The following is a 25,023-nucleotide window of genomic DNA, read 5'->3' as shown; positions in this document are numbered from 1 at the left end:
TTTTTTTCTTACAGCGTATTCATAATTAGACAGAAAGAGACAAAAACTTAATTAAGTGCGCTGTGCGACTGATGTAGTTTTTTAAAGCTTGTTATAATATTTATTTTAAAAGAGTAAAATCAATGTCTAAAGAGCTTATAGACTAATGTATGCATATAAATATTTATAAAAGGAGTTCAATTGGATTGAGCCCTCGTATTGAACGGCTAAATGGATTTAAATGAACAGTATCGTCGATCGCTTAGTTTGGATTTTCCTTTTGTTCATAGTTTTATCCCTTTTGTCCATAATTTTATCATTTATTGATATTTATTAAGGTTGTTGCATCCTGGCGTACATACGTTATATGGTTATAATTAATAACTTGTATCTGTAAATAGTATATTTATTAGAATTACGAATGAAAGACGCACCTTTACACCACTAGACACCTGAATCCCATTGGACCTGACGCTCAAAATTAATTTATCATAAGTGCACGATATAATAGGAATTATATAACATAAAATAAAAATAGGGTTGCCTGGAAGAGATCGCTTATTAGCGATAAGGGAACACTGTGAACACTTTTTATTCTATGTAAAATTCTTAAAGACATCTTCTACTATATAAAAATAAGTCGGGTTTTCCTTCCTGACGCTATAACTCCAGAACGCACGAACCGATTTCCACGGTTTTGCATTCGTTGGAAAGGTCAAGGAGGTTTTTAGCAAAGAAAATTCAGGAAAAAATTCAACAGAAAAGCGGGATCACCAAACGAAATGTTACATAAAACGAAGCCATCTGGTGGCGAAACGGAGTTCGCCGAGTTTGCTAGTATATTTATAAATATATCATATTCTTGCATATAAATTATTATTATTATGTAAAACATTTTTATTGGAAGAAATTGAACATAATAGTAAATAAATTGAATATTCAAATCGTTTTATAACTCTTCATTAGATTATTATATTAACGTTTTCGTCTCAACCGTCCAAATTCAAGGTTAAAGATTTGCACAAAAACAATATATCGACAAAAAATGATAATCCACGTTTCTTTATTCCAAAGGTTAAACAATATCGATATAAAATAAGTTATTTTATAATTATATCGGTTATGTTACGAATTATTCTGATCTTAGTGTGTGAAGTTAATCCGACATAAATTTTCGTTGGAAACCTTCGGGTTTCAAACAACATCAAAGCAGCCACGCTTTACACATACATATATGTATATGTATTACCATAATTGCGATTCATATACTAATAATGCTTGAACATGATCTTGGCGTCGCTTAGAGATATGGGGTCACTCTGCATCTTCTACCGCATTTATCACCTACAGGAACCAGCGGCCGACTGAAGTATTTCCGAACCAATTCGACTTAAGGTCCTTCACTCGTGAGCCCTACGGCATTGAGAGTGTCCATGGGCGGAGGTGGTATCACTTAACATCAGGTGTTGCCCACTTATAAAAAAAACAATATATATAGATAACATTGTGGAAATTGGCTTTTATTATATCTTAGGAAACACTTTTTTAAGATCAAATAACTTTGTTATATTTTACTAATTTTTTTAAATAATAAAAATCAGTGGCGCTACAGCCTCTTTAGGTTTTGGCCTCAGATTTCTGAATCTGTTTCATGATCATTTTTTAAATCTAATAGGCAAGTAGGTGATCAGCCTCCAGTACCTGACACACGCCGTCGACTTTTTGGGTCTAAGACATGTCGGTTTCCTCACGATGTTTTCCTTCACCATTCGAGCAAATGTTAAATGCGCACATAGAAAGAAAGTCCATTGGTGCACAGCCGGGGATCGAACCTACAACCTCATGAATGAGAGTCGCACGCTGAAGCCACTAGGCTCACACTGCTCTATTTTTATTTTTTTAGATAGATTGAATTTTTTTAAATTAGAATATCCAAATTAAACAATGACTCTACAACTTTTAGGTTTCAGATTTTGTATCTGTTTCGTGATCATTTGTTTTTAGGCGAGTAGTTAATCTGTGCCTAAAACTATTTAATCACCTTTCCAGAACTTATAGATCACAACGGTGCTTTCAAGGGGAAGATGATTGTATCTTTAAAGGCCAATATAGCGTGCGAGAGTATTTAGATTTAAGACCATAAGTTTTGACGAAAATTATAAATAAATTATTATGTGACCATGAATAAATAATATGACACTTGCATGGCTAATTTTATATGGCTGATTGTGCGGTTTTGTTTTATAATAACTCAATCTGAATGTACCTACCACTTTCATTGCAAATAAACGATTTATTTTTAATATAAGAAAGAGGAACTTGATTTTACAATAATTATTAGCGAAACGTACCTTATATAACTTAAGGAAATACAAGTTCCAAACGCTATCTCACAGTACAAGCTAAATCTAATTTGTACACAAAATATTCCCACGTTCACCTACATAACCGTTGACCTGAGATTTGAAGATTTTTACCCAACTACATACTTGTTTTTAAGTAAGCGATCCTTTAGGAAATCGTATCAGAATTTCTTTGATTCAGCAAAACAATAAACCAAGTTGTTTTTAAATGCGATGGCTAATAATATAAACAGCAGACGCGTATGATTTGTATATTTGTGTTAGTGTGTTGAACAGGAGCTAGGAGCACTGACGGAATCACCAGGCGGTTGGTTGGCTCTCAGTAGATGCAGAGAGTGTAGGACGTAGTGGATATCGTCTATTTTACAGGAAGAGAATAAAATTTAAGCAGCATTGTTGGACTAGTGCTTTTGTTTTTTTTTATGCACCAACAAAGTAGACACTAATACAAGTAATGTAACACAAACACAAGCCAAGTGCTACCCCAATTATAGGCGCATACCACATTCTAAATTTTTATAAGTACATTAAAAGAAGAAAAAAATTAAGTTAAGATAAACCAAAATAAAAACATTACAAAATTAATTGAGTTAATTGAATAACCCCGATAAAATCTTAATGAGTAATCAGCTGAGCCGCTAATTTTTTGAAAATTGATGGGGTGTTTGAAAACATATCTATTTGGGGGAATTCACGACCCCCCCATTGCGATCCAATACCACCATCAATTTCAACGCTATGAATTAAATTATAACTCCTTAAAGATCTATTTAATGGAGCATTCTGACCCAGATTTGATTTTGCAAACTTAATTCTGAAAGGAGGCTTTGCAAATCGTTGCAGCTTTTTAGGAACAGAAATGTTTACTCTGGACAAGATATCAGGGGTATCCAAAATTGTGTGACGTCGACGTGTGAATCTCATTCCGGAGTTCGTAGGTTCGATCCCCGCTTGTGCACCTTCGACTTTCAGTCTATCTATTTATTTATTAAGGAAACTAAAATCTCTATACAGTAAAAATAAAATAAAAGTAAAACATAAAATAAACACATTGGACATATCCACAAAAAGTTTCACTGATAAAAAATATAATACAAAGCAAAACATGACAGCACAAAATTTATAAATTAGGAGAATGACAAACAAACTAGTAGCTATAACAAACAAGGAAGATACAAGTCTTAAGACATTAAGAGTTTTAACTTATTCTTAAATAATAATTTATTAATCAGACAAATACAGTCCATTGATTGATTAGTGAGTTAGTAACAATAGTTTCTTAAGATCTATGTTAGTAGAATTACGAAAAAGTTGAGTAAAAATTAAGAAAAAAGTAATTAAACAAAACTATTAGGAACAAAGCCCTATGGAGATGTCGGAGCAGTGTCGTAAATAGGGGCACTCCATTCTCTCGACTATCATCCGTAAGAAAAAAAATAAAATTTTTTACTAAATGCAGCAGACTATGTGGGCATTTAGCAATCGCTCGTACGAAGGAAAACATCGTGAGGAACAGCATTAGTTCTTTATCGATCGGTCAATTCATGTTTAATCAGGCATTGTGATAAACTCACACGGCTGAAACCTTGAGTATTTGCGCAACCATTCAATGAATTGTTAAGTAACATTATATTATCCAACAGTGGTCGTGGGAATTATTCTGCTTTACTACTAGAATCAGTCAATATGGACAGAATGTTTACGTGTGTTTTGGCGCGAATTTGAAGACAATTATTTATTTTATTATAGTATATAACTGTCACTTGTTGGTGTCACTAAGTTTTTGTGACAAAAAATGAATAAAGATTATTATTATGATTACTAATCTAGTCATTACACTTAACAATAAAATTGTTAGGCGTTTTCTTATATATTAGGCTGCAGATTCAAAAAAAGAGCCGCCTTGCGATTCTGTAACTCCCTTTCGAACTCTCACAGCGGTTTTCACAGCGGCGGTCGAAAAGTGAGTTACAGAATCGCAAGGCAGCTCTTTACCTTATTTTAAATGGCTATGTTTTAATTATACTGGCGATACTCAAACTTGCGTATATCTTCTAATCACTGCTTGACACACTTAATCTTTTCTCAATAAATTAACAAATGATTTGTGATGTTTTCTGGCGATGGAATTTATAAATCAATTCCAGAGTTTTTAAGAACACCGAATTTTCAACTTTTAAATAATTTTTTTTTAATAATACATTTTTTTTATTATTATATTTATATTCATTGTACAAGAAAAATAAAATACAATATTTAATTTAACAAGCACTTATAGACATAATATACACACGAAGAGATAGAAAAAATTAAATCAATAAATTAAATTATAAAAAGGAGCGATAACCTTGCTCACCTATTCTGGACCTAGCTAGTTTATCAGAATGCTTATAGTTTTTAATCCCTGAAATACGACTTAAAGAGCATACTGCTCCCTCAAAGGCCGGCAACGCACCCATTAAAATGGATGTGAACATGAACTGCGATGACTGCCCTTTTTTAGCAGGCTCGTTTTCCTTATAAAAAATATCTGCTATAAAAAAAAAAGCATATCCATACTAAACTCATTAAAATTATATATTAATTTAAGGAGAAATACTTTGGTGAAAACTAATTTAGTCTAACCTAAATTCAGTATCAGTACTAGTCGTAATTATTCAATAAAAAAACCGCATCAAATTATTTTTACGTTCGTTAAAATTATGACTATTTATTCGCTCACACTTCAAGTCAGGCCATCAAAACATATTTTGAAAGGTATAAGTACAAAAAAGTCATGAAATAAATTACCGTAATTTTAATTAGAAAAAATTATGCCATCATGACCCAGTTTTTATGCTAATTGGTTGGGTTAATTACGGTGAGTAAACAAAAATACAGTACTAAAGCCGCGATACACTGTAAAACTCTCTAGGGGCATGCAGCAGTACTTTTGAGTAATTCGTTATATAGAAACGCCATTTTAATATTACATATCGAAAAGGAATGTTAATAAAGCCTTTGTAATAGGAAATAGCGTATAGGTTAATCAGAATGAGTTGTAATGGGATTGGAATCCTCCATGGGTAATCTATCAAAGTGCATCGAAAACTAGGTCGTACGAGCACATCATCCATTAGTCCTGTATTGTTTGTATTATCCATACATAATATTTTCCCATTTCACGTCGGAATTAATAAAATCCCGCAAATGTGTCTGCTATACACTTTTGTTTGACATGTTTTATTGTACGTAGAAGCATAAGCAAAAAAAGGGTGCGTGTACTTATGTACGCGCGTAAGAAGTTATACTTCTTTGGCATTATTAAAAATAGTTTTTAATAATGCCAAAGAAGTATAAGGTAGAAGTATAAGTATAAGGAGTGACTTTATAGTCAATAAAGTTCAGTTTACATTTGAAAAATTAAATAAATAAATATTTATTATTATTCTCTTACATTAAGTGTAACATAAATTCTATTATTATTCGAATGTTGTTTTTAAATTATGTCCAATGCCGTAGCATATTCCGTGGGCAACTTCAATCTGTTAATTTTGTGTCACGTTGCGCGCGCATCGTAAAATTTCACTCTCATCAATTTTTCATAACGCGCCTAAAGAAGTATAACTTCAAAAATTTTCTTAATATTGTGGAGAGACAAGGCTTTTACCGTGTCACGTCAAAGTCGATTGCTGGGGGCGCCTTGGGGTTTTAGGGTGAGATTCAGAAACGTTACTCCCGGCTACATGTCTACTCCCCCTGACAGTGCCCTCATTTCCTCACCCTTACTGTGTATGCCCAGTTTTTTTTTTTTTTTTTTTTTTTTTATAAAACAGGGGGCAAACGGGCAGGAGGCTCACCTGATGTTAAGTGATACCGCCGCCCATGGACACTCTCAATGCCAGAGGGCTCGCGAGTGCGTTGCCGGCTTTTTAGGAATCGGTACGCTCTTTTCTTGAAGTTACCACAAAGATTGAGGTTCACGTGGAACTGGCAGTCTTGCCGCGGATGCGTAATGCATTTCCCTAAGATTAAAAAAGTATATAACCGTTGCGGTATGTGGAAACATCGATTTCGTATTCGATCAAATTAATAATTAAATTAAAATATATTCTTCTATACTCTAACAAAACGTTTATGAAAGCGGCAAATCCAATAAACGAAATGTAAGTTTTTCAGCGTTGCTTGTTGTTTTTAACAGATCCTTTGTATTCCTGCTATCTAAAAAAAATCAGTGGCGTTACAAGCTTTTTAGGTCTTGACCTCAGATTTCTGAATCTGTTTCATGATCATTTTTAAATCTAATAGGCAAGTAGGTGATAAGCTTCCAGTGCCTGACACACGCTGTCGACTTTTTGGTGTTTTCCTACACCGTTCGAGCAAATGTTAAATGCGCACATAGAAAGAAAGTCCATTGTTGCACAGCCGGGGATCGACCCAACGACCTCAAAATTTAATGTACTATAAAGGGCATTTAACTTAAGAAAGTGTCAAATAACACTACTTACAATCTCTATTATGGATAAGACACACGGTTCTTGTTTTCTTGTTGTTTCTTACTATTTTTCCACTTACCACTGTTAAGAACTTAAGACTAACGTACACTCACACTAATTCACAAATTAATCTAATTTAATATAGATAATTTGTAAGTAAAAAAAAAGATCGCTCGAAAGCGATAAGGCCGCCAGTTGCCCTCCCTTTCATTTAATTATGTCAATTGTATTATATTTCTGAATGCAACGAAGTGTTTATAAATAAATAAATAATTTAACGCCCAAATTGACGCAGAAAGATGGGTTTTATAGCCTCGAATCAAATCTTAAAACTGCTGTGTTGTAACGTTTTCTTTTAATGACAGTTCGTGCGGCTAGAAAAATTAACTCAATTACAAGCTCATGCAAAGCTTAAAAGCTATAATTAATGTATACAGCTATTTCTAAGTTGTTCTAATTCATGTCTTAATAAACTTTATAACAAACATTTGTAACATCTACGATCGTCGTGGCCTAGTACACGTTTCGCACTGATTCATCGCAACGAGAGAATTCCACACTTTTTGTTACACCGACGCATATTAATTTACCTTTTTGTATTCGTTTCTATAGGATTTGCAATGGACCGGGTTTAAATGATAATATTGAATTAATTTTCAACTGCATTTGTTAGGTACGTTGACCGAATCATTCGCGTGGAAGCAGGAAATCTGTAGCTTAGGAATAAATATTCCTTCAGGACATACCTACATTCGTTTTGAGAAATGATGCCATACAACTTTACGTCACTACGATAATGTTTTGACAGCTTGAACGCATCTATTTTCTTTACTCCTTTTTATAGTTACACGAAGTCTATTCGAAATATAGACAACAGATATTTTCCTTATCAAAATTTAGTTAGTTTATTATGTATTGTATGAAGTTTCATGTATTGTTCATATTTGATATCTAGCTGCTACCCTCCACCGCCGGTAGCTCCAGATATTTCGTTGTTTTCTTTTACAATTTTTATTAATGAACATCCATAACGGATCACAAAATATTGTAATCAATTAAATATATGTAATTTTATTATTGGGCTATTAAAAGATTTAAGTTGGCACCTGGTGATACCGGTGACCCCAGAGCTGGTGCTTTCCTCGCTCAACGAATAAGTATCGCAATACAGCGAGGAAATGCTGCCAGCGTTAAAGGTACAAAAGGGACCATACTTTTTACATTTGTTTTAGTTTTCTATTTATCAATTTTAATGATTGTATGTATGTTAAGAATATTATAATTACTGTATATGTGTGTGGAAGTACATGATTAGATGTTTATTTTAAATCATTTGTTTAAATGACATAATGGGCACAGTGTTGCAATAATCGCTGACGTACACGCTTTCGTGTTCACATTGCGTACGTTTTTGTTTAGCTAATTAAAATATAAATAGAACATTTGCATGTCAACATTTCTACGTCAAAACACTGATTTATGCTTTGTTCTCGTTTAATTGTCTATCAAATGGTTTAAATAAAACGAGATTGTTCTAATTAAATTTTTTGTATTTATCTTCATGAAAAAATATTCCAGAATAAAGGACCCCTACATCTCTATAAGGTTCCTTTATTAAGTCACACTTGTTATAAAAAAAACACACACATAACTTAAATTAGTTATAAGATGTGTTCTGTGCTTTGTATAAAACCTTTATAGTGTTTATTCACAAAGAAATAAACCCGTATGACAAATATTTCAAGAATAATTAATGCCCGTATCATTGTTAATGTGTATTTAAATGTTGCACTTGTTTAAACAAAAGACGTAAAAACCCGGTTCGTTTTTCTTTATGAACCTTGGCTCACAATAGCTTAATTACAATATTTAGAAATAATTTAGCAAACAGAACATTATTTTTATCTATATTCAAATGACAGTTATAGACCATAACTGCCCTGCGATTCTGTAACTCACTAAGAATTGGTACGCTCTTTTCTTGAAGGACCCTAAGTCGAATTGGTTCGGAAATACTTCAATGGGTCATCATACCACTCTATAGTACTATAACGATGCAACTACATGAGTATGTACAATTATCTTAACATAGAAATAAATACAAAGAAAATTAAACAAATTTAAAAAGTTTGGTCCCTGTGGCAGTGTTTTTTAACGCTGGTAGCATTTCCTCGCTGTATTGCGATTCTTATTCGTTTTAAACGTTTACGTTAGTTTACGATACAGCCCTGCGATTCTGTAACTCACTTCACGAACTCACACAGCGGTTTGAGTTACAGAATCGCAGGGCTGTATCGTAAACTAACGTAAACGTTTAAAACGAATAAGAATCGCAATACAGCGAGGAAATGCTACCAGCGTTAAAAAACACTGCCACAGGGACCAAACTTTTTAAATTTGTTTAATTTTCTTTGTATTTATTTCTATGTTAAGATAATTGTACATACTCATGTAGTTGCATCGTTATAGTACTATAGAGTGGTATGATGACCCATTGAAGTATTTCCGAACCAATTCGACTTAGGGTCCTTCAAGAAAAGAGCGTACCAATTCTTAAAAGGCCGGCAACGCACTCGCGAGCCCTCTGGCATTGAGTGTCCATGGGCGGCGGGCGGTATCACTTAAAATCAGATGAGCGTCCTGCCCGTTTGCCCGCTGTTCTATAAAAAAAAATCAGTGACACCTTTTTAGGTCTGAGCCTCAGATATCTGTATCTGATACATGATGATGAGACAATCTAATAGGCAAGTAGGTGATCAGCCTCCTGTGCCTGACACACGTTGTTGACTGTTTGAGTCTAAGACATGCCGGTTTCGACGATGTTTTCCTTCACCGTTCGAGCGAATGTAAAATGCGCACATAGAAAGAAAGTCTATTGGTGCACGGGATCGAATCTACGACCTCAGGGATGAGAGTCGCACGCTGAAGCCACTAGGTCAACACTGCTCTTTCATCCCGAAATAAAGTAATCTCTATAAGGTTCCTTAATTCTTGCTGCTCTTAGCTTAGCTTTGTAATCGTATTAAGTAACGATTATAAAAACCACAAACATAAACAAAATCTTGTCTGTACATTGATTTATGTCCAAAAAATGTACTTAAATAAATAAATTCTTGTAGAAGTAATTTCCGAGATACAAAAGAAAGTATTATTTTCTCTATTTTAATAGTGACTTCCGTAGCGATGTGCGTTTAGAATTTAAATATTGTGCCATGGGGATTAAGGGTAATTAAACTGAAAGAGATTGTTTAATTAAAAGTTAGTTATTAAAATTTAATAAACGTTTAATATGTTGTGTTTCTCATAAAAATACAAAGTATCACTTCAAAATCTATCACTCTATCAATCTATCACTATCACGTATAAAAACCAATAATATGTAGATACCTAGGTACAATATTAAAAAAATGCATACAAATTACTATGTAGGTGATAATAAAAACCCTGGTATGTTCCCAGTACTCAGTACCAGAAAATACTCCATTCTGTATGCGTTAGAATCTTATTAAAATCTCTACGACGCCTGCCTTGCGATTCTGTAACTCACTTTTCGAACTCACACAGCGGTTTTCACAGCGGCAAATCAGTCGTGAAGCAATCATTTTACGATTTGGCATTCTGATAAACAATAAACTACAAGCTCTCTCATTATCAGAATGCCAAATCCTAAAATGACTGCTTCACGACTGATTCACGCCGCTGCGAAAACCGCTGTGAGAGTTCGAAAAGTGAGTTACAGAATCGCAAGGCTGGTCACTCCCAGAAGGCGAACGTATGGCTGGAGTTGGGCTAGCTAAATTCATCACGCATAATAGACTGTACACGCTTAATGGGAAGTTCACAACTAAAATGCCTTTATTGTTCTCAGCAGGGCTATTCTTTTAATTATGACACTAGCAAGCTAGTGCTACGGGGCACTAGCTTGCAGCTTAAGCGTAAGCGCACTTGTATACTATAAATAAGCGGTACGACGGTATTAGGATTATAAGAAAACTAAGCGTGGTACAACTGGTGTAAACATAAATGCCCTTACTAAACAAATCCGTATCAAAAAATGTGAAAACAGTTTTTAAACCCCTATAGTAGTCAACAAGTTAGAACGTCAACTTTTACAAATTGTGCGCAAATTAAAAGAATATTTAGCGAAGCGTTAAAATGGAAACAAAACCAATTAAAAGATACAGATCGGATGGATTTTATACAATTTCCAATAGCGATTTACGGCTCGTTGGCGCACAAAAATTTTCAATCTGACTTTTTATAGGAAAACATTGTGATATGAGAAATTATTTCTTTATTCATTCGCAGGTAGCTATTTTATTGATACCCATATTTGTTTGAGAGTATACCCCTAACGGGAAATACTTAAATATTTTTATTATCACGTTTAGAAGAATCACGTTTATGGTAAATTATATTGGTTTACTGAAGGAAGAAAAGAATTCATCATTAGGAAGAATAACTAAGGTAGCTGATGTCACAATGAATAAATAAACTAAAGTGGAAATAGCATATGGCAAGAGGAACAGAAAAGTGGAGCAAGAAAGTATTAAACTGGTGGTCAAGGTATTAAACGCAAAAGAGGAAGACAATTTAGAAGGTGGATAGACCATTAAGGAAACAGCAGGTGCTACATGGTGGCTCAGTGCAGACAGAAGTTGTGGGATTCGGCGGAGGCCTTTGCAAAAAAAGCTCACACAGATATATAATAAGATGATAGATAATACAAATGTACAGTATCTGAAATGAAAGCTTTTATTATTATTATATAGGTTTATTTATCCAAATAAATTTTTTTATTTAAATTCAAACTTTGAAAGATTTTTAACGCTATATTATTTTGGCATTTACGCAAACCTTGGGCGCCCCGGGAAACTGTATAAAATATATATAGACATAGACATATCATTTATTACAAATAAAAACACACACATATAAACACACAAAATAACAATAATCAAAGAGAAAAAATTAAATACAAGATATAATGAGAGATATATTAAAAAAATTTTTTCTTTTCCCATTCGGTTCGTCTCAAGTATGTAATGCGTGTGTGCTGTGGCTGTAAATGGCCCTGGCTCAGCATTATGCTGAGGAGCAGACTGTTCCACAGCGCTGGTCATTCTGCCAGAGACCACAGCAGCTAGTTTGCGCCTCAGTCGCAAAAAAAAAGAATATATTAACACTTAGTAGAAAATAATAATAATAATGTTAGTAAAGTTAGCAGTATAAGTAATGAAATCATGTGTAATGGGGTGTGAAGTAAATAAAATAAAATTAAAAGTTATATGTAATACAGCCTTTTCCAATGTACGCTGTTAGCCTTAATAAATCCCATTATGAATGAACAAACAACAGAATACTTGCCTAATACCGAAATTACCACAATATTTCGTATCTTAACAAACACTTTTGGGAAATAGAAATTATATAAGATTACAAAACCAGAGAGCATTGACGTCACGTGTAAGTGCAATGACCTCGGCCAATGTTAATGTCAGCTGTACCACACGAATGATAGATTTTACTATTGTCGTAAATCTCATAGTTAATGAAATGGTGTGGTCTAGCAAAATTCTTGTATTATTTATTTATTTCGCTAACACCTAACATAAATTACATATGATAAAAAACAATTGTACTTAAGATACTGCCAAAGATGGAATATAATTTTAGTTTTTTTTATTTACTGTATACCTTTACACAAGACTTCATTACTTACACTGCTAACTTTTAATAAAAAAAATTTTCTCCTAAGTATTATTACATGCCTTTTCTTTTTGTGGTCTCTGGCAGATTGACCAGCTCTGTGGAACATTCTGCTCCTCAGCATAATGCTGAGCCAGGGCCAATTACAGCCACAGCACACACGCATTACATACATGAAACGAACCGAATGGGAAAAGGGTTTTTTTTTTATATCCTTCGCTATATTTTTTTCTTTGAATATTGTTATTTTGTGTGTTATTGTTAGTAATAAATGATCTGTCTATGTCTATGAATACATAATATTCACAAAAAGGTTGCAAACAATTAAAAATCTAATTTGGCTGTGTTGTGTCATGGTGTAAAGTGAAGTGAGGGATTACTTTTGTTCTATGCGAGTAAATGAAAGATTATTTAACTGATACAGAAGAATTTATAACGCGGTTTGAGTTTTAAACAGTAAACGTGGTCTGAGAGAATCTAAAAAAATGCGAGTTTATATATACAACACCTACCTTTACCTATTGATGTCAACTTCCGAAATACCGAAGGAGGAGATTATCAAAACGTTATGTATTTATTTAAATTGTTGTCTCTAAAAAAACACTATTTGCATCCTATTTGTTAACCATTACCAATAACAAAGTGCTCGCAGACTGGAAACTTTTTAAAAGCCAATTATTCAGAAAAAAATAGAGATTTGGATCATTTATTTAATATTTTACTCTGGTAGATAGTTCTTTTTAAAAACAACATATATAGCAGAGTATATACTTTAAACATAGTGTTTGTACCACACCTCTTAACTCCATAATCTAGACAAAGCAGTGTACGTAAAGCAAACTGAGGTAACGCAACAAATCAAAATGTATAATAGGGTTGCCAGATGGCTAGCGATAAAAAAATTAAGAATATTCTTTGTTACGCCCTCGCGAACTCGTTTCGGCTTAATATGATTTTTTGTACTTGGCATACCCTTTTTCTCTCAATAAAAACCTTCCTCAGAGCTTAAGAAATAAATCAAAATAAAATTACCCAAATTCAGGTCCAGCTGTCTTTAAGTTTTGCGCTAAGCAACACATCTTTATTCATTTTTATTTATAATGATCCTCAATTTATTGTCAAAGAATTTTATTTGTGTAAAAGTAGGCCGTTAATCAAATACTTCAACTTATTTCAATGTTTCATTCTTGAAGACATTAAACGCATAATGCGAATACAGACATTATATGACATATTGGACATTTTCCAAAAATCCTATAACCTTTTCCGATTAAAGAAAATTATAAATTGAACAGATACATAAATCTGATAACAAAGAGAAATAAAAGGGTCTAGCACCTGATGATTATAATTGAATTTACATATTTTAATTTTGGTTTTTCCGGTACTATTTTGTTCTTTACGTTTAATGCGTGTTGCTCCCACGGGAATGTAAGTGCGTGCTCCTATTTCACCATGCGTCCTGCTTATAGAGGACAAATCTTTATTTTTAATTTATTTTATTATTATTTATTACCACACTATTTATTGAACATGGTGTAATGGTGGCAGCTCCTTACAAACGTGTTATAAAATAAAAAAACTTGGCGATTAAAAAGAGTTTATTGGCAGTTCTTCTCTTCCGTTCTACGCCCTTGATTTGAGAACTGACAGCAAATGTAAAATTAGAAACATTTTTTATATATATTTTTCTTTTATTTTTGACGTTCATAAGTGTTCATTATGTTACCTAGGTATATGAATAAATGATTTTGATTTTTGACTAATCCAGCCAGTGGCGACCCTACGTAGGTGAGAGGCGATGCAGTGAAGCGGGTATATTATGAACAATGCAAGACGAATGTCATGTTCCGTCGAGTAGATGAAAGTGAATACGTCCGCGTTTTCATTATGCATACTAAACGTACGTAGAATAATGTATGAGGATTATTGTTGAGGGAAATTAATTGATATCCTGCAACAAGGTAGCAATATATTACAGCTTTGTGTATTTTAATCACACAAAAACCTTGACAGCTCATAAAAATGGTAGAATTATCACAAAGCAGTAGATTAAAGAGTTTCGAGAAAGAAAATAGCCGATTCCAAAACACACTAAAAAGTGTTAAATAGCAAAATGTCTTATATGCCTTGCATAGATGCTCTGGAAATGTTGTGTTGGTGGAGGATTCCCTGGACACCTAAGGAAACAAACGTGTCCATAACAAGACGGTTACGGGTAAAAATCGTCTTTCACACTTTATTACCAACTCATACTGAGTTTTTTTGGATACCCTGAGATCCAGAATGTTTAGAAAAAGTTATAATGACAGGCTGAGAGGACCTCCTATACTCGCTGGACCGATCAAGTAAAGAGCCTTACAGGTCTTACCATCACCATTCACCCAAGAGCAGAGGCAATGAAGATTGCAAGAAGAAGAATGCGATTCGTTTGTATCCTAAATCGTCCCTTCCTGCGTCTAATACATTAATTTACTAGCGTACAAAAAGTAAATAAGGGTAAACTTAATGAAAATTCAAGTAAAATTTGCAAAACTCACCTTCCCACACATAACTTTAGTACATGAATACGGAATCCTATAATAAATCATGTGTAGTTCCACCAAGAAGAGTGGGTGTACTCCAACCTAAAGGGAGGATTCTCAACTAGTCTAACCACCGACTGGTCCAAAAGTCCCAGTGACGCCGGAACTTCGTTAGCGCGTTTCAGGATGTGACGTCATCGCAGCGCAGATTGCAGATGTCGCTATACGAGAAATGGTACAACTAAACCTTACTGTATTTGAAAATGGTACTTAATAACTTCAGGGGCTTAATTTGTTACCTATTTATTTAAATCAAGCCTATTAAAGGCTGATTCACGCTACACCGTGTCGCGACCGGGCCGGGCCCCGGCCGGGACACGGCCACCGTGCGCCGTCCTGGACATTGATTCATGTTACACCGGGCTGTTTGGGTGTACGCACGTACGTGCTTGCACCACTATATCTGTTTTTGTCAGCTAGTGATTTCATCTGTCGATAGACTTGACGCTTAAGTAATTATGCAATTTTCACAATTTGAATTGGCAGCTATTGCAATTGCCATCAATGACGAAGTATTAGAAAAACGAAGCGAAAGTACTAAAAGAAGATCGGGTGTACATCCAACCTGGAGAAAGCGAGAAGCAGAAGGGGAATTTTCTTTACTTTACAAAGAATTAATATACGACGAGAGCAAGTTTTATGGTTATTTTAGAATATCTAAAGAATGCTTTACTCATTTACTTGAAAAATTAAAACCAGATCTAACCAAAAAAATTACAAGATTTCAAAAGCCATATTTATCGTACATAGAAAAAATTCAACCTCACTAAGATTTGACGTTGGGTGCCCGGGCGCCTACGTTCATGTTACGACGTGCCGGGGCCGGACCGTGCCGGAGCCGGGAAACAATACCCACCGACATTACAACGCCGTGCCCCGGCCGTGCCCCGGCCGAGCCACGGTCAGGCATGAATTACTTCATACAAAAGTATATCAATAATGTTAGACCGTGCCCCGGCCGGGGCACGGCCCGGTCGAGACACGGTGTAGCGTGAATCAGGCTTTAAGGATGATTCACGGTACACCGTGTCGCGACCGGGCCGGGCCCCGGCCGGGACACGGCCACCGTGCGCCGGCCGGGACAGTGGTTCATGTTACACCGGGCTGTTTGGGTGTACGCACGTACGTGTTTGGACGACTATATCTGTTTTTGTCAAAAAAAAAACAAAAAAAAATTTAACCTCACTAAGATTTGACGTTGACTGCTCTGCGGGTGCCCGGGCGCCTACGTTCATGTTACGACGTGCCGGGGCCGGACCGTGCCGGAGCCGGGAAACAATACCCACCGACATTACAACGCCGTGCCCCGGCCGGGGCACGGCCGAGCCACGGTCAGGCATGAATTACTTCATACAAAAGTATATCATTAATGTAAGGCCGTGCCCCGGCCGTGCCCCGGCCGGGGCACGGCCCGGTCGAGACACGGTGTAGCGTGAATCAGCCTTTAAGCTTCACCCTTAAAAGCAGTCTGCAAACTGTTAAAGTAACTAAACTTTGACCATTTATATGTTACTTGACTTATTGATTTGCTATTTTAAAAGAGTTTTTCACGCCGGCTTTTTCTCGCGGCCTACACCCTCTGTCTTCTTTGCCGATGAGTAGGGATGTCTACCAATTCAAATTGAATGACGTGGAATAAGTGATACCTGTATCTTATGTTCCTAATAAACTTATTTTATTAATTTTTTATTTTATTTTAATGTCTGATAACACCTAAATGGGGCTATAAGACATTAAGGACGCCCTAGAAGGGGTGTCCACAGTGAGTCTCCATCGCGTTCGGTCTTGAGCCTCATATTTCACCTCGCTCCAAGTCTTTCCGGCTCTCTTTGCCTCGTCTGCAACTGTACGACGCCAGGTTTGCTTGGAGTCACCACGCTGCCGGTTTTCAATCAAGCTCCTGGTTGGAAATATAATTGAAATCTCTTCGGAGTGTATGGTCTATCCATTTCCACTAGTGTTGCTTGATCTGCTGGATAATCAGGGTTTCTCGGCTGCGCCCCTAAAGTTGCTCGTTAGAGATCTTCTTGGGCCAGTAGATACCCAGAATACGGCGAAGACAGCGGTTGACGAAGACTTGGAGCCGACTTTTATAAATAAAGATTTATGATATTCAAAAAATCTTTTAAAGTCTAATGCAAATTTATCGCTTGTCTAGTCAAGATTTCACGGGTTTATGATTAATGGAGGAAGTCGTTTCACAAACCACTGGTTACAGAGCGTTCATTGTGTTGGATCATGTGCTAAATATCTTCACACCATCACAAGTGCGTACTAGACAAAAGGGTCATCAAGTCCATGTTTTGCTAAATTTTTTATCATTTAAATAAATCTTCTTTATCGGATATGACATTTACTACTCGATGTAGCTTATATTTCCTTCTATATATCTAATAGTTCTCCTATCTAGTGTCTCAATCAAACTTCGTCTTTTTATTCTATTCTCCCATATTTCACGCTTAATTTCAGCGAATATGCGTACTTGTATGAATAAATTTGCCTGCTTTTTAATGCGCTTAATTCGTTTAAACTTTATCCTTTCGGATAGCGTCTTGTTGTCGAATAATATTGGTATAAAAATAAATTGTAATCCTACTATTTTATTTATGTTCTCAAAAAACACACATGTTAAATTGAGGACAATCAAACACTTATGAAAATATGTTAGAAAAATACACACATATGTTAGATATACACGTGTGAAAATGACATGTGAGGTGACTTTTTGTATCGAATAAGTCGCATGGATCCGCCAAGCGCCGTATACAAAAAACTATCCTTACATAAATAGCAATTTGGTAGACATAACATAGCAAAAGAATTAACACTGCAAGGTTGCTAACGCCCAAAATTACTAATGTATCCTTAATCCAAGATTATAAACAATCTTGGATTGATTCGTATCTAAAGATCGATCTCCAATCTTCTTGCTAATATAACAAATCTACTGTCCGATTGTCTATTCGACCAAAGATTGCAAGTAATCTTGCTAAAAAAGTAAGATTGGTAACTCAAACTCAATCCATGGATTGAATATTGGAATTTTTTTAGAAATGGATCGAACTGTCGATCTAAGATTGCTAAAATTGGATTGAGATTGCATTCAAATTTAATGACATGGAATAAGTGATACCTGTATCTAATATTCGATGATAAATATATTCTATTTTTATTTTTTATTTTATATTAATTTTGGGAGCAAAACGACACGGCGAAACGTCTCTATGGAGTTGCTGAAAATGGCCACCGATTTTTCATCACAGGTTTTATAGGTGGCTTCATAGTGTAAATGTTTTGTAACAAATTATCATCAGCTTATAATTAAGACTAGGTATTATTACACTGTAGAGATTACTATATTTTAATCTCTGACAAGAACAATTAATAAATAAATTATTATCTGTAATTAGTTTTTAATTATTTATTGATGGACACACCTTTTCCTCTTTCCGCTAAGCTCAATTATAGATAGGTACCTACTATACTTATAGTGATGAGAGGAGCGGTACAGTAACCCAAATTAACTGTAATTATTTAGTTAATAAGCAAATTCAATACTGATCTGGACTTATTATAAAATTAAGGTACTTAAGGGGAATTATATTTATATTGATTCTTATAGCAACAATTTTTAATGTAATGTATAAAAAAGTATTGATGTCTATAAAATTTACCATCGAAGTTATTATATAGCATACTAGCCGTTTCGCGCCCGCTTTGCTGGACGAATTAAAATAAATTTTATGTTTCATTATTTTATTTTTTTCATATTTTTATTATTCTTCTTTTTAACTTCCCGCTAAGAAAATTGAAATATTTCGAAAATCGAGTTTTTAACAGATGTTGACGTTTAGAGGTTCTAGGAAGCCTCCCCGAATGTTTCCGCGGTGAAGTCCGTATGGATAAATTTTCATAAAAGTAAAACAGCAATAAAAAAATGAAGGAACGTTGGAATTTAATAAATAAATAGCCATAAACCATCTAGGAAAAATTTCGCATCGAATGGTAGTGTCGATACGATCAGTGGTTTAGGCGTGATTGAGCCTCAAACGAAGACCATTTTCATGATATATATATAGATTAAAAAATGATTTTCTCAATTCCAGGTCTCACTATGAGGTGTCAGTGACCGGGAGCAGCGGGCGTGATCGTCCACAATGACATCTGAGCGAGCCATCCCACACCTTCGCGACATCTTCGGACTCAACCAGCAATACGAAGCCAAACAGACATTCGACGAACATGACGACAAAACAAAGAAGTCCAGCCGTAAGAAAAAAGATGATTTTCGGACGTACACCAATGGCGACGTGAAAACCCTTGAAAGACATCTCAGTATGAAGAAAACAATAAGGAAAAAGATTATGCGCGACCTGCAACAGGCGTTCGTCGAAGACCCTAACGAATTTAAGGTCGAAAACACAAGTCCGGAAAAACTAAAGGCTGAACTAAGCGCTGAAGCTGTGAAAATAGAGAAGAACGTGAAGAAGAGTGACCCAACGTTCCTGGATATGTTAAGGGGGGATACCAAGTCTGAGGAGACGCGGGAAGAACAGCCGACTGCGGAAAAGTCGAGCTTTTGGCGGCGTTTAACTATGAAGAATAAGAACAAGAGATAATCTGTGAGCCGATACCGTTGTGACGTCACTCCGTCAACCCAGCGCGTATTTGCTTTTTACCGATATAAAGTTTATCTATAATGATACAGAATATTAAATTAATATCCCAATTAAGGTCATATTTAGCGGTTTGCATTCACAAGCACAATAAAAGCAGTTCCAATGTGTTTCGAAATACAAGGTCTTATGAGAATAGCTGCAAACCTTTGATCCCTGACTCGTTTTGCGTCATAGTTACAAAAAAGGACATAAAAACGTAATATTTTGAGGAAATATATTCTCTTTGAAAAATGTATTATTGATATTGGATGACACGCATGGTGGATAAATGAAAAGCTTTATGGCTTCATACAGTGCCATGAACTTATTTGACCCGGTAAATCTTAAAAGTATTTTATACCGGATCAAATACGCTTAGGTGCAAAAAAGATATCGAGACAAGAGTTGTTTTATTGTGCAAAATTTCGAAATTTCCTGCATACTCTAGAATAATATTTGTGCTTCAAGGTGGCTGACAAACTTCCTTCGATCTCAGAGCTATCAACAAAATTTAAAATTAGGTATACGTGAGATTGTTCCTAAAGTACATGTATGTGCATTTATACGATTTGATATATAAAATATTTTAGCATTTTCTACAGAATTCCATTTTGATTTTAACTCGCATACTTTGAAAAGAGTGCTAACATTTCTGGTGCTTTATCTTAAAACACTGCCCATTCAAATCTGATACAAAATCCTATCAGGAAACTCCAGTTTGTAATTAAGGTTTTTATGTACATATGTAAGTTTTTATATATTATATTCAATCTTTTTCTTTATCTACCAACAGCTTAAATAATTCTAAGATTCTTGATATCGTTTACTTAATATTAAAATATAGAAATGTGTAGGTACTTATGTATAAAATCTTAAATCTGTATAAATGAGTTTTTTATTAAGTCTGATCTGTTGGACTCATGGCCGTATTCTAATTCGTAAATTTAATTCTCTAATTAATTGTTATATCTAAAGAACGTTGTTGAAATACACAATACTTAAATTTCTCGAAGCTCGGAGGACCGCTTAAAAATTGTTTGTGTGTGTGTTTTACCCGCGTATTAATGTATTAGCCAGGCCAGACTTAGTGTGGTAAAAGAAAACTTACGCATGTCGGTTCTATTGGTAGGAAAAAAATTAAAAAACGGCTACGCGCTGGCTATCTCACCGGGACTCAGAACTTTCTTTTACGGGAACTATTTTAGAGCTTAATTGACATATCACAAATTATTTTGAAATATAGTTCAACAGATCGACACGTGCATAATAGGAGATTCTTTTTGGTGGGAACTGGGAACGGAATGACGAAATATCTTCGGCCATTGTTACTTAGAAAATGTCTCATTCTATATGTGATGTAACGTTAAGTGTACTAGTTAATAAGTATTTCGTAAGTGCCCCAATAACACAATGACGATGTCCTAAACTTACCTACCTTTTTTTAATAGACGCTCAGAACAATAAAAGTTATGTTACGCTAATAGCTATAACGCAGTTGTGAACATACGTTAAAGATAGAGTTTGGATCTTTAAAGAACTCTAAGAGTGGCGCTAGTATCTATCAATTTGGATATATTTTCTGTCAAACTGTAGTTCCATAATAATTTGAAAGACCCTTTTGATGAGACTGACTTTATCTTCTTCTGAACGACCTTGGTTTTGACATATGACGAACTTATTTACGTAATTATTGATGCAAATTGTCAAAACGTCACTTACGTAATCCTCCGCTTTATACATCTTGTTTTAAAACATAATTCCCTAAACACGATATTTCACGATTCAATACAGAGGTAATAAGTTAATATACAACATAATTGATAGATTAGTTTCTATGACTGTTACAGGAAGTGATAGTTTTTTTATATTCGAACGTATGCATGAGGCCTATCTATCTGTCAGTTTTTGACAGATCGAAAGCCTAGATTTTCCAAATAATTTTGCTCCAGTTTTGTTTTAAATACACGGTCTACCGTTTACTATCAATTACGTTAACTATTCGATGCTTCGAATTAACGAATTTTTCGTGCTAAGGACTCGTCGTTATACATATATAGTTTCCAAGTAAATTATTAGATAGCGATTGTACTGAAATAAATCTAGTAAGAAATATAACAATGTGAATCGGGCTTTAGTGTAAGGTAGGCGTGGAAATTCCTTGTTGTGACAATTTTATTGTAATGCAATATTAAAATAATTTTACATATTTAATGCGAGTTTTTTCTTATCTTACCTAAGTCGTTATGTTTTCATTACTAAATTATTTATAAAAAATATTTAAATTTTAAGAGCCAATAGGTGATCAGACTGTGGTTAACACGTTGGAAATTTTGCACGGACTAAGACCTACAGGTTCTGTGGGTTTTCATTCACCCTGCAAATTAAATTTGCGCTCAATGAAAGAAATACTTATTACCTCTCCACCCAAAGGCACGACTTCAGGGCTCACCTCACTCATCACCAAGTCTGGATCGCAAAATTTCTACAGATTAACTAGACCTTAAAATACTCGTATAAGAATCAAGAAGTGGAGTTCTTGAATCCTACAACACGACACACACATACTTATTTCCATATAGGAAAATGATTAGCTGTTTGTAGCTTCTAATAAAAAAAAATATATTTTTTGCACCGGAAAATGATCCCATTGCATATTTTATAAACTTTGGTATTCTGAAACATGAAATTTGGGTGTTTGGGCCAGCAGATATAAATAGAATAAAATATTTTTAAAGTTTCATGCGCCATCTATATTATTGTATAAGAACTATCAACACCCACATCTTCAGACCAATAGAGATCAGCGCCATCTAGATTTTACATTACCAATATAGCCTAGTTGGTCCTGTAGCCCTGTACTAATTATTGTCTTAAAATTAGTAACCTTTCAGTCATATTGCTTTTAATAATTTCTTCGTAAAGAATCTGAGACTAACTATATTCAGCAACGTTTTATTTTTAGTGAGTTTTGAAGCTAACGAGAATTTATTATTTAGTTACTGTTTGTGTACGTCCATACAGAAATGGACACTTCCTATGAGATATACTTTTATCTCAGGCAGATCTTTGGTAATTTACATGTAAGTACAGAATTTCAAAACAAGATTTCTTTAAAATCGATTGTGTTTCGTAACAATAGAATCATGAAATAATTTAGTTCTTTATTAGTTCAAGATAAATAAAATATAATTGACCTATTCTTTTATTGATAATTGTATTTTAATTTATTATAATTGACAGTGAAAATAAAATGGCAGAGTGACAGCACACTTGTTCTTTATTTGTTACGTCTTCCAAAAAGTAGGTTTTAATATGGCTGGCTTTGGCTTATATAGGCTCATCCCCTCCAAGTGGCTGGCATTTGCGGTTGGCAGGCATGGCGGTTGGCTGGAGGGTTGGTCAACATGGTATGGCTTGGCTTTGGCATTGGCTATGGCATTGGCTATGGCATTGGCTATGGCATTGGCTATGGCTTTGGCTATGGCTTTGGCTATGGCTTTGGCTTTGGCTTTGGCTTTGGCTTTGGCTTTGGCTTTGGCTTTGGCTTTGGCTTGGCTTTGGGTTGGCTTTGCTCTGGCTTGGCTTTGGCTTGGCAGGATGTGACTGGCGACGTCACGTCCGTTACACTCGGCCATCCTGAAACAGTTGTTCCCGTGGGAACAACAACTACAATTAGCTCTCTAATAAATCAATCAGATATTCGGTTTCAAGTTGCTCATCTGAACTGCTGGCACTATCAGATACAGTAATAATGCTTTTATAGGGTCTCAACGAATCGGCAGATACTAATCCAGTAAAACTCTTATATCCACGTAAACCCTTTAGGTGTACTTCTCATTTGGTACCTATCATTGCCCACTACCTTAGTTACGACATAAAGACCGGAATACAAGTCCTCGAGTTTAGTGTTAACTTTGGATGCGCTACAAGTCGGTGTTTGTCGCCATAGGACAAAATCACCCTTCTTATAGATGTGAGCAGATTTTCGCTTTTTGTCAAAGTAACGTTTTATTGTAGCACTCGCTTTTAGTATCCTATCAGATGCTTTCTTTCGACACGACACTGGTTCAGAAACTCGCCCGGGAACCGCAACATCACATACTGATCTTCCAGCCCGAGCAAACATCAAATCGTAAGGTTTGTAAGTGGTGGTGTTATTAATTGTGTTGTTAATTCCCCAAATTATGTCGGCAAATAGTTAGCCCAATTGCTAGAGGCTTCACTGGGGTCTGTGGCTCGTAATGCATCCAGTATTGTCACATTTGTACGTTCCACTTGAACGCGGACAAGCAATAGCATTGAGAGTATAAAATTGTTTATCATTCGAAAACTTCTTAAAGTTCCTACTCATGAACGCCTTTTCGTGATCGGCGACTATGTGATTAGGGAAGGAAAATAAACTAAATATTCTTCGTAGTACACGAATAGTTTCGATCGAGTTGACAGTACACGTTGGCTCAGCTATTACAAACTTAGAAAAACCGTCTGTCATAACGAGCATATATTGATACCCCTTATTTGTCTTAGTAAAAGGGCCAATGTGATCAATATGAACCATTCTCATAGGCTCAGAGGGCTTAGGAATTGAATGGAGTTTACCTTTTGCCGTATGCACAATGAAGACATGCAATGCAATGCAGTCACCTATTTCTTGATAAATCTTGTCATTTAAGGAAACCAAAATTCGTTTTTGATTAATTCGCTACAGCGATTAAATCCTACGTGACTAATGTCGTGATGGTGCATTTGTATTATTTTTTTATCTGACCGAATTTTGGACCACCAACCTATTGTCGTTCAAGTTTTTACGATAGAGCCTATTATCAATAATTTCGAAATTATTTTATCTTTTAATTGACTAACGATTGCGCTCAACTATCGTCCTGACATTGCACCGTATAAAAATAATCCGCCACTTCTAGACGATTCATGTTCATAGCATCAACCGGATGTCTACTAAGCGCATCTACATGTTTCATGTGTTCTCCCGGCCTATACTCGACACTTATATCGTAATCTTGTATAGAAAGCCACCACCTTCGCGATATGTGGTATAATGTCGCGTTTAGTAAGCGTAGCGCGGACTGCTGCACAATCTTAACCTTTTTCCCGACAATGTATACGCGAAGACGACGCAAAGATTCCACCGACTGCCAGAGTTTCAAACTCATAACTATGATACATGCTCTACTAAAATATACCTATAACGGGGCGCAACGTACCGTCAGTCTGCTTTTATAGAAGTAGGTATACC

General features: G+C 35.1%; 1 protein-coding gene across 1 annotated transcript in view; it reads left to right on the top strand.

The window, feature by feature from the left end:
* The window catches only part of LOC125060201, a 59,321-nt gene extending 37,341 nt beyond the window's left edge, over nt 1–21,980 (top strand). The window contains exon 3 of the mRNA XM_047664981.1: nt 19,218–21,980. Coding sequence (XP_047520937.1) covers nt 19,269–19,730 — 462 coding nt within the window. The 5' untranslated portion in view covers nt 19,218–19,268 and the 3' untranslated portion in view covers nt 19,731–21,980. The remainder of the gene's footprint in view (nt 1–19,217) is intronic.
* The last annotated feature ends 3,043 nt before the right edge of the window (nt 21,981–25,023 follow it).

Source organism: Pieris napi, chromosome 21, assembly GCF_905475465.1.
Source record: "Pieris napi chromosome 21, ilPieNapi1.2, whole genome shotgun sequence".
Classification (NCBI taxonomy): Eukaryota; Metazoa; Arthropoda; class Insecta; order Lepidoptera; family Pieridae; genus Pieris; species Pieris napi.
The sequence above is the reverse complement of the archived record's forward strand: the minus strand, read 5'-3'. Positions and strand labels throughout refer to the sequence as shown.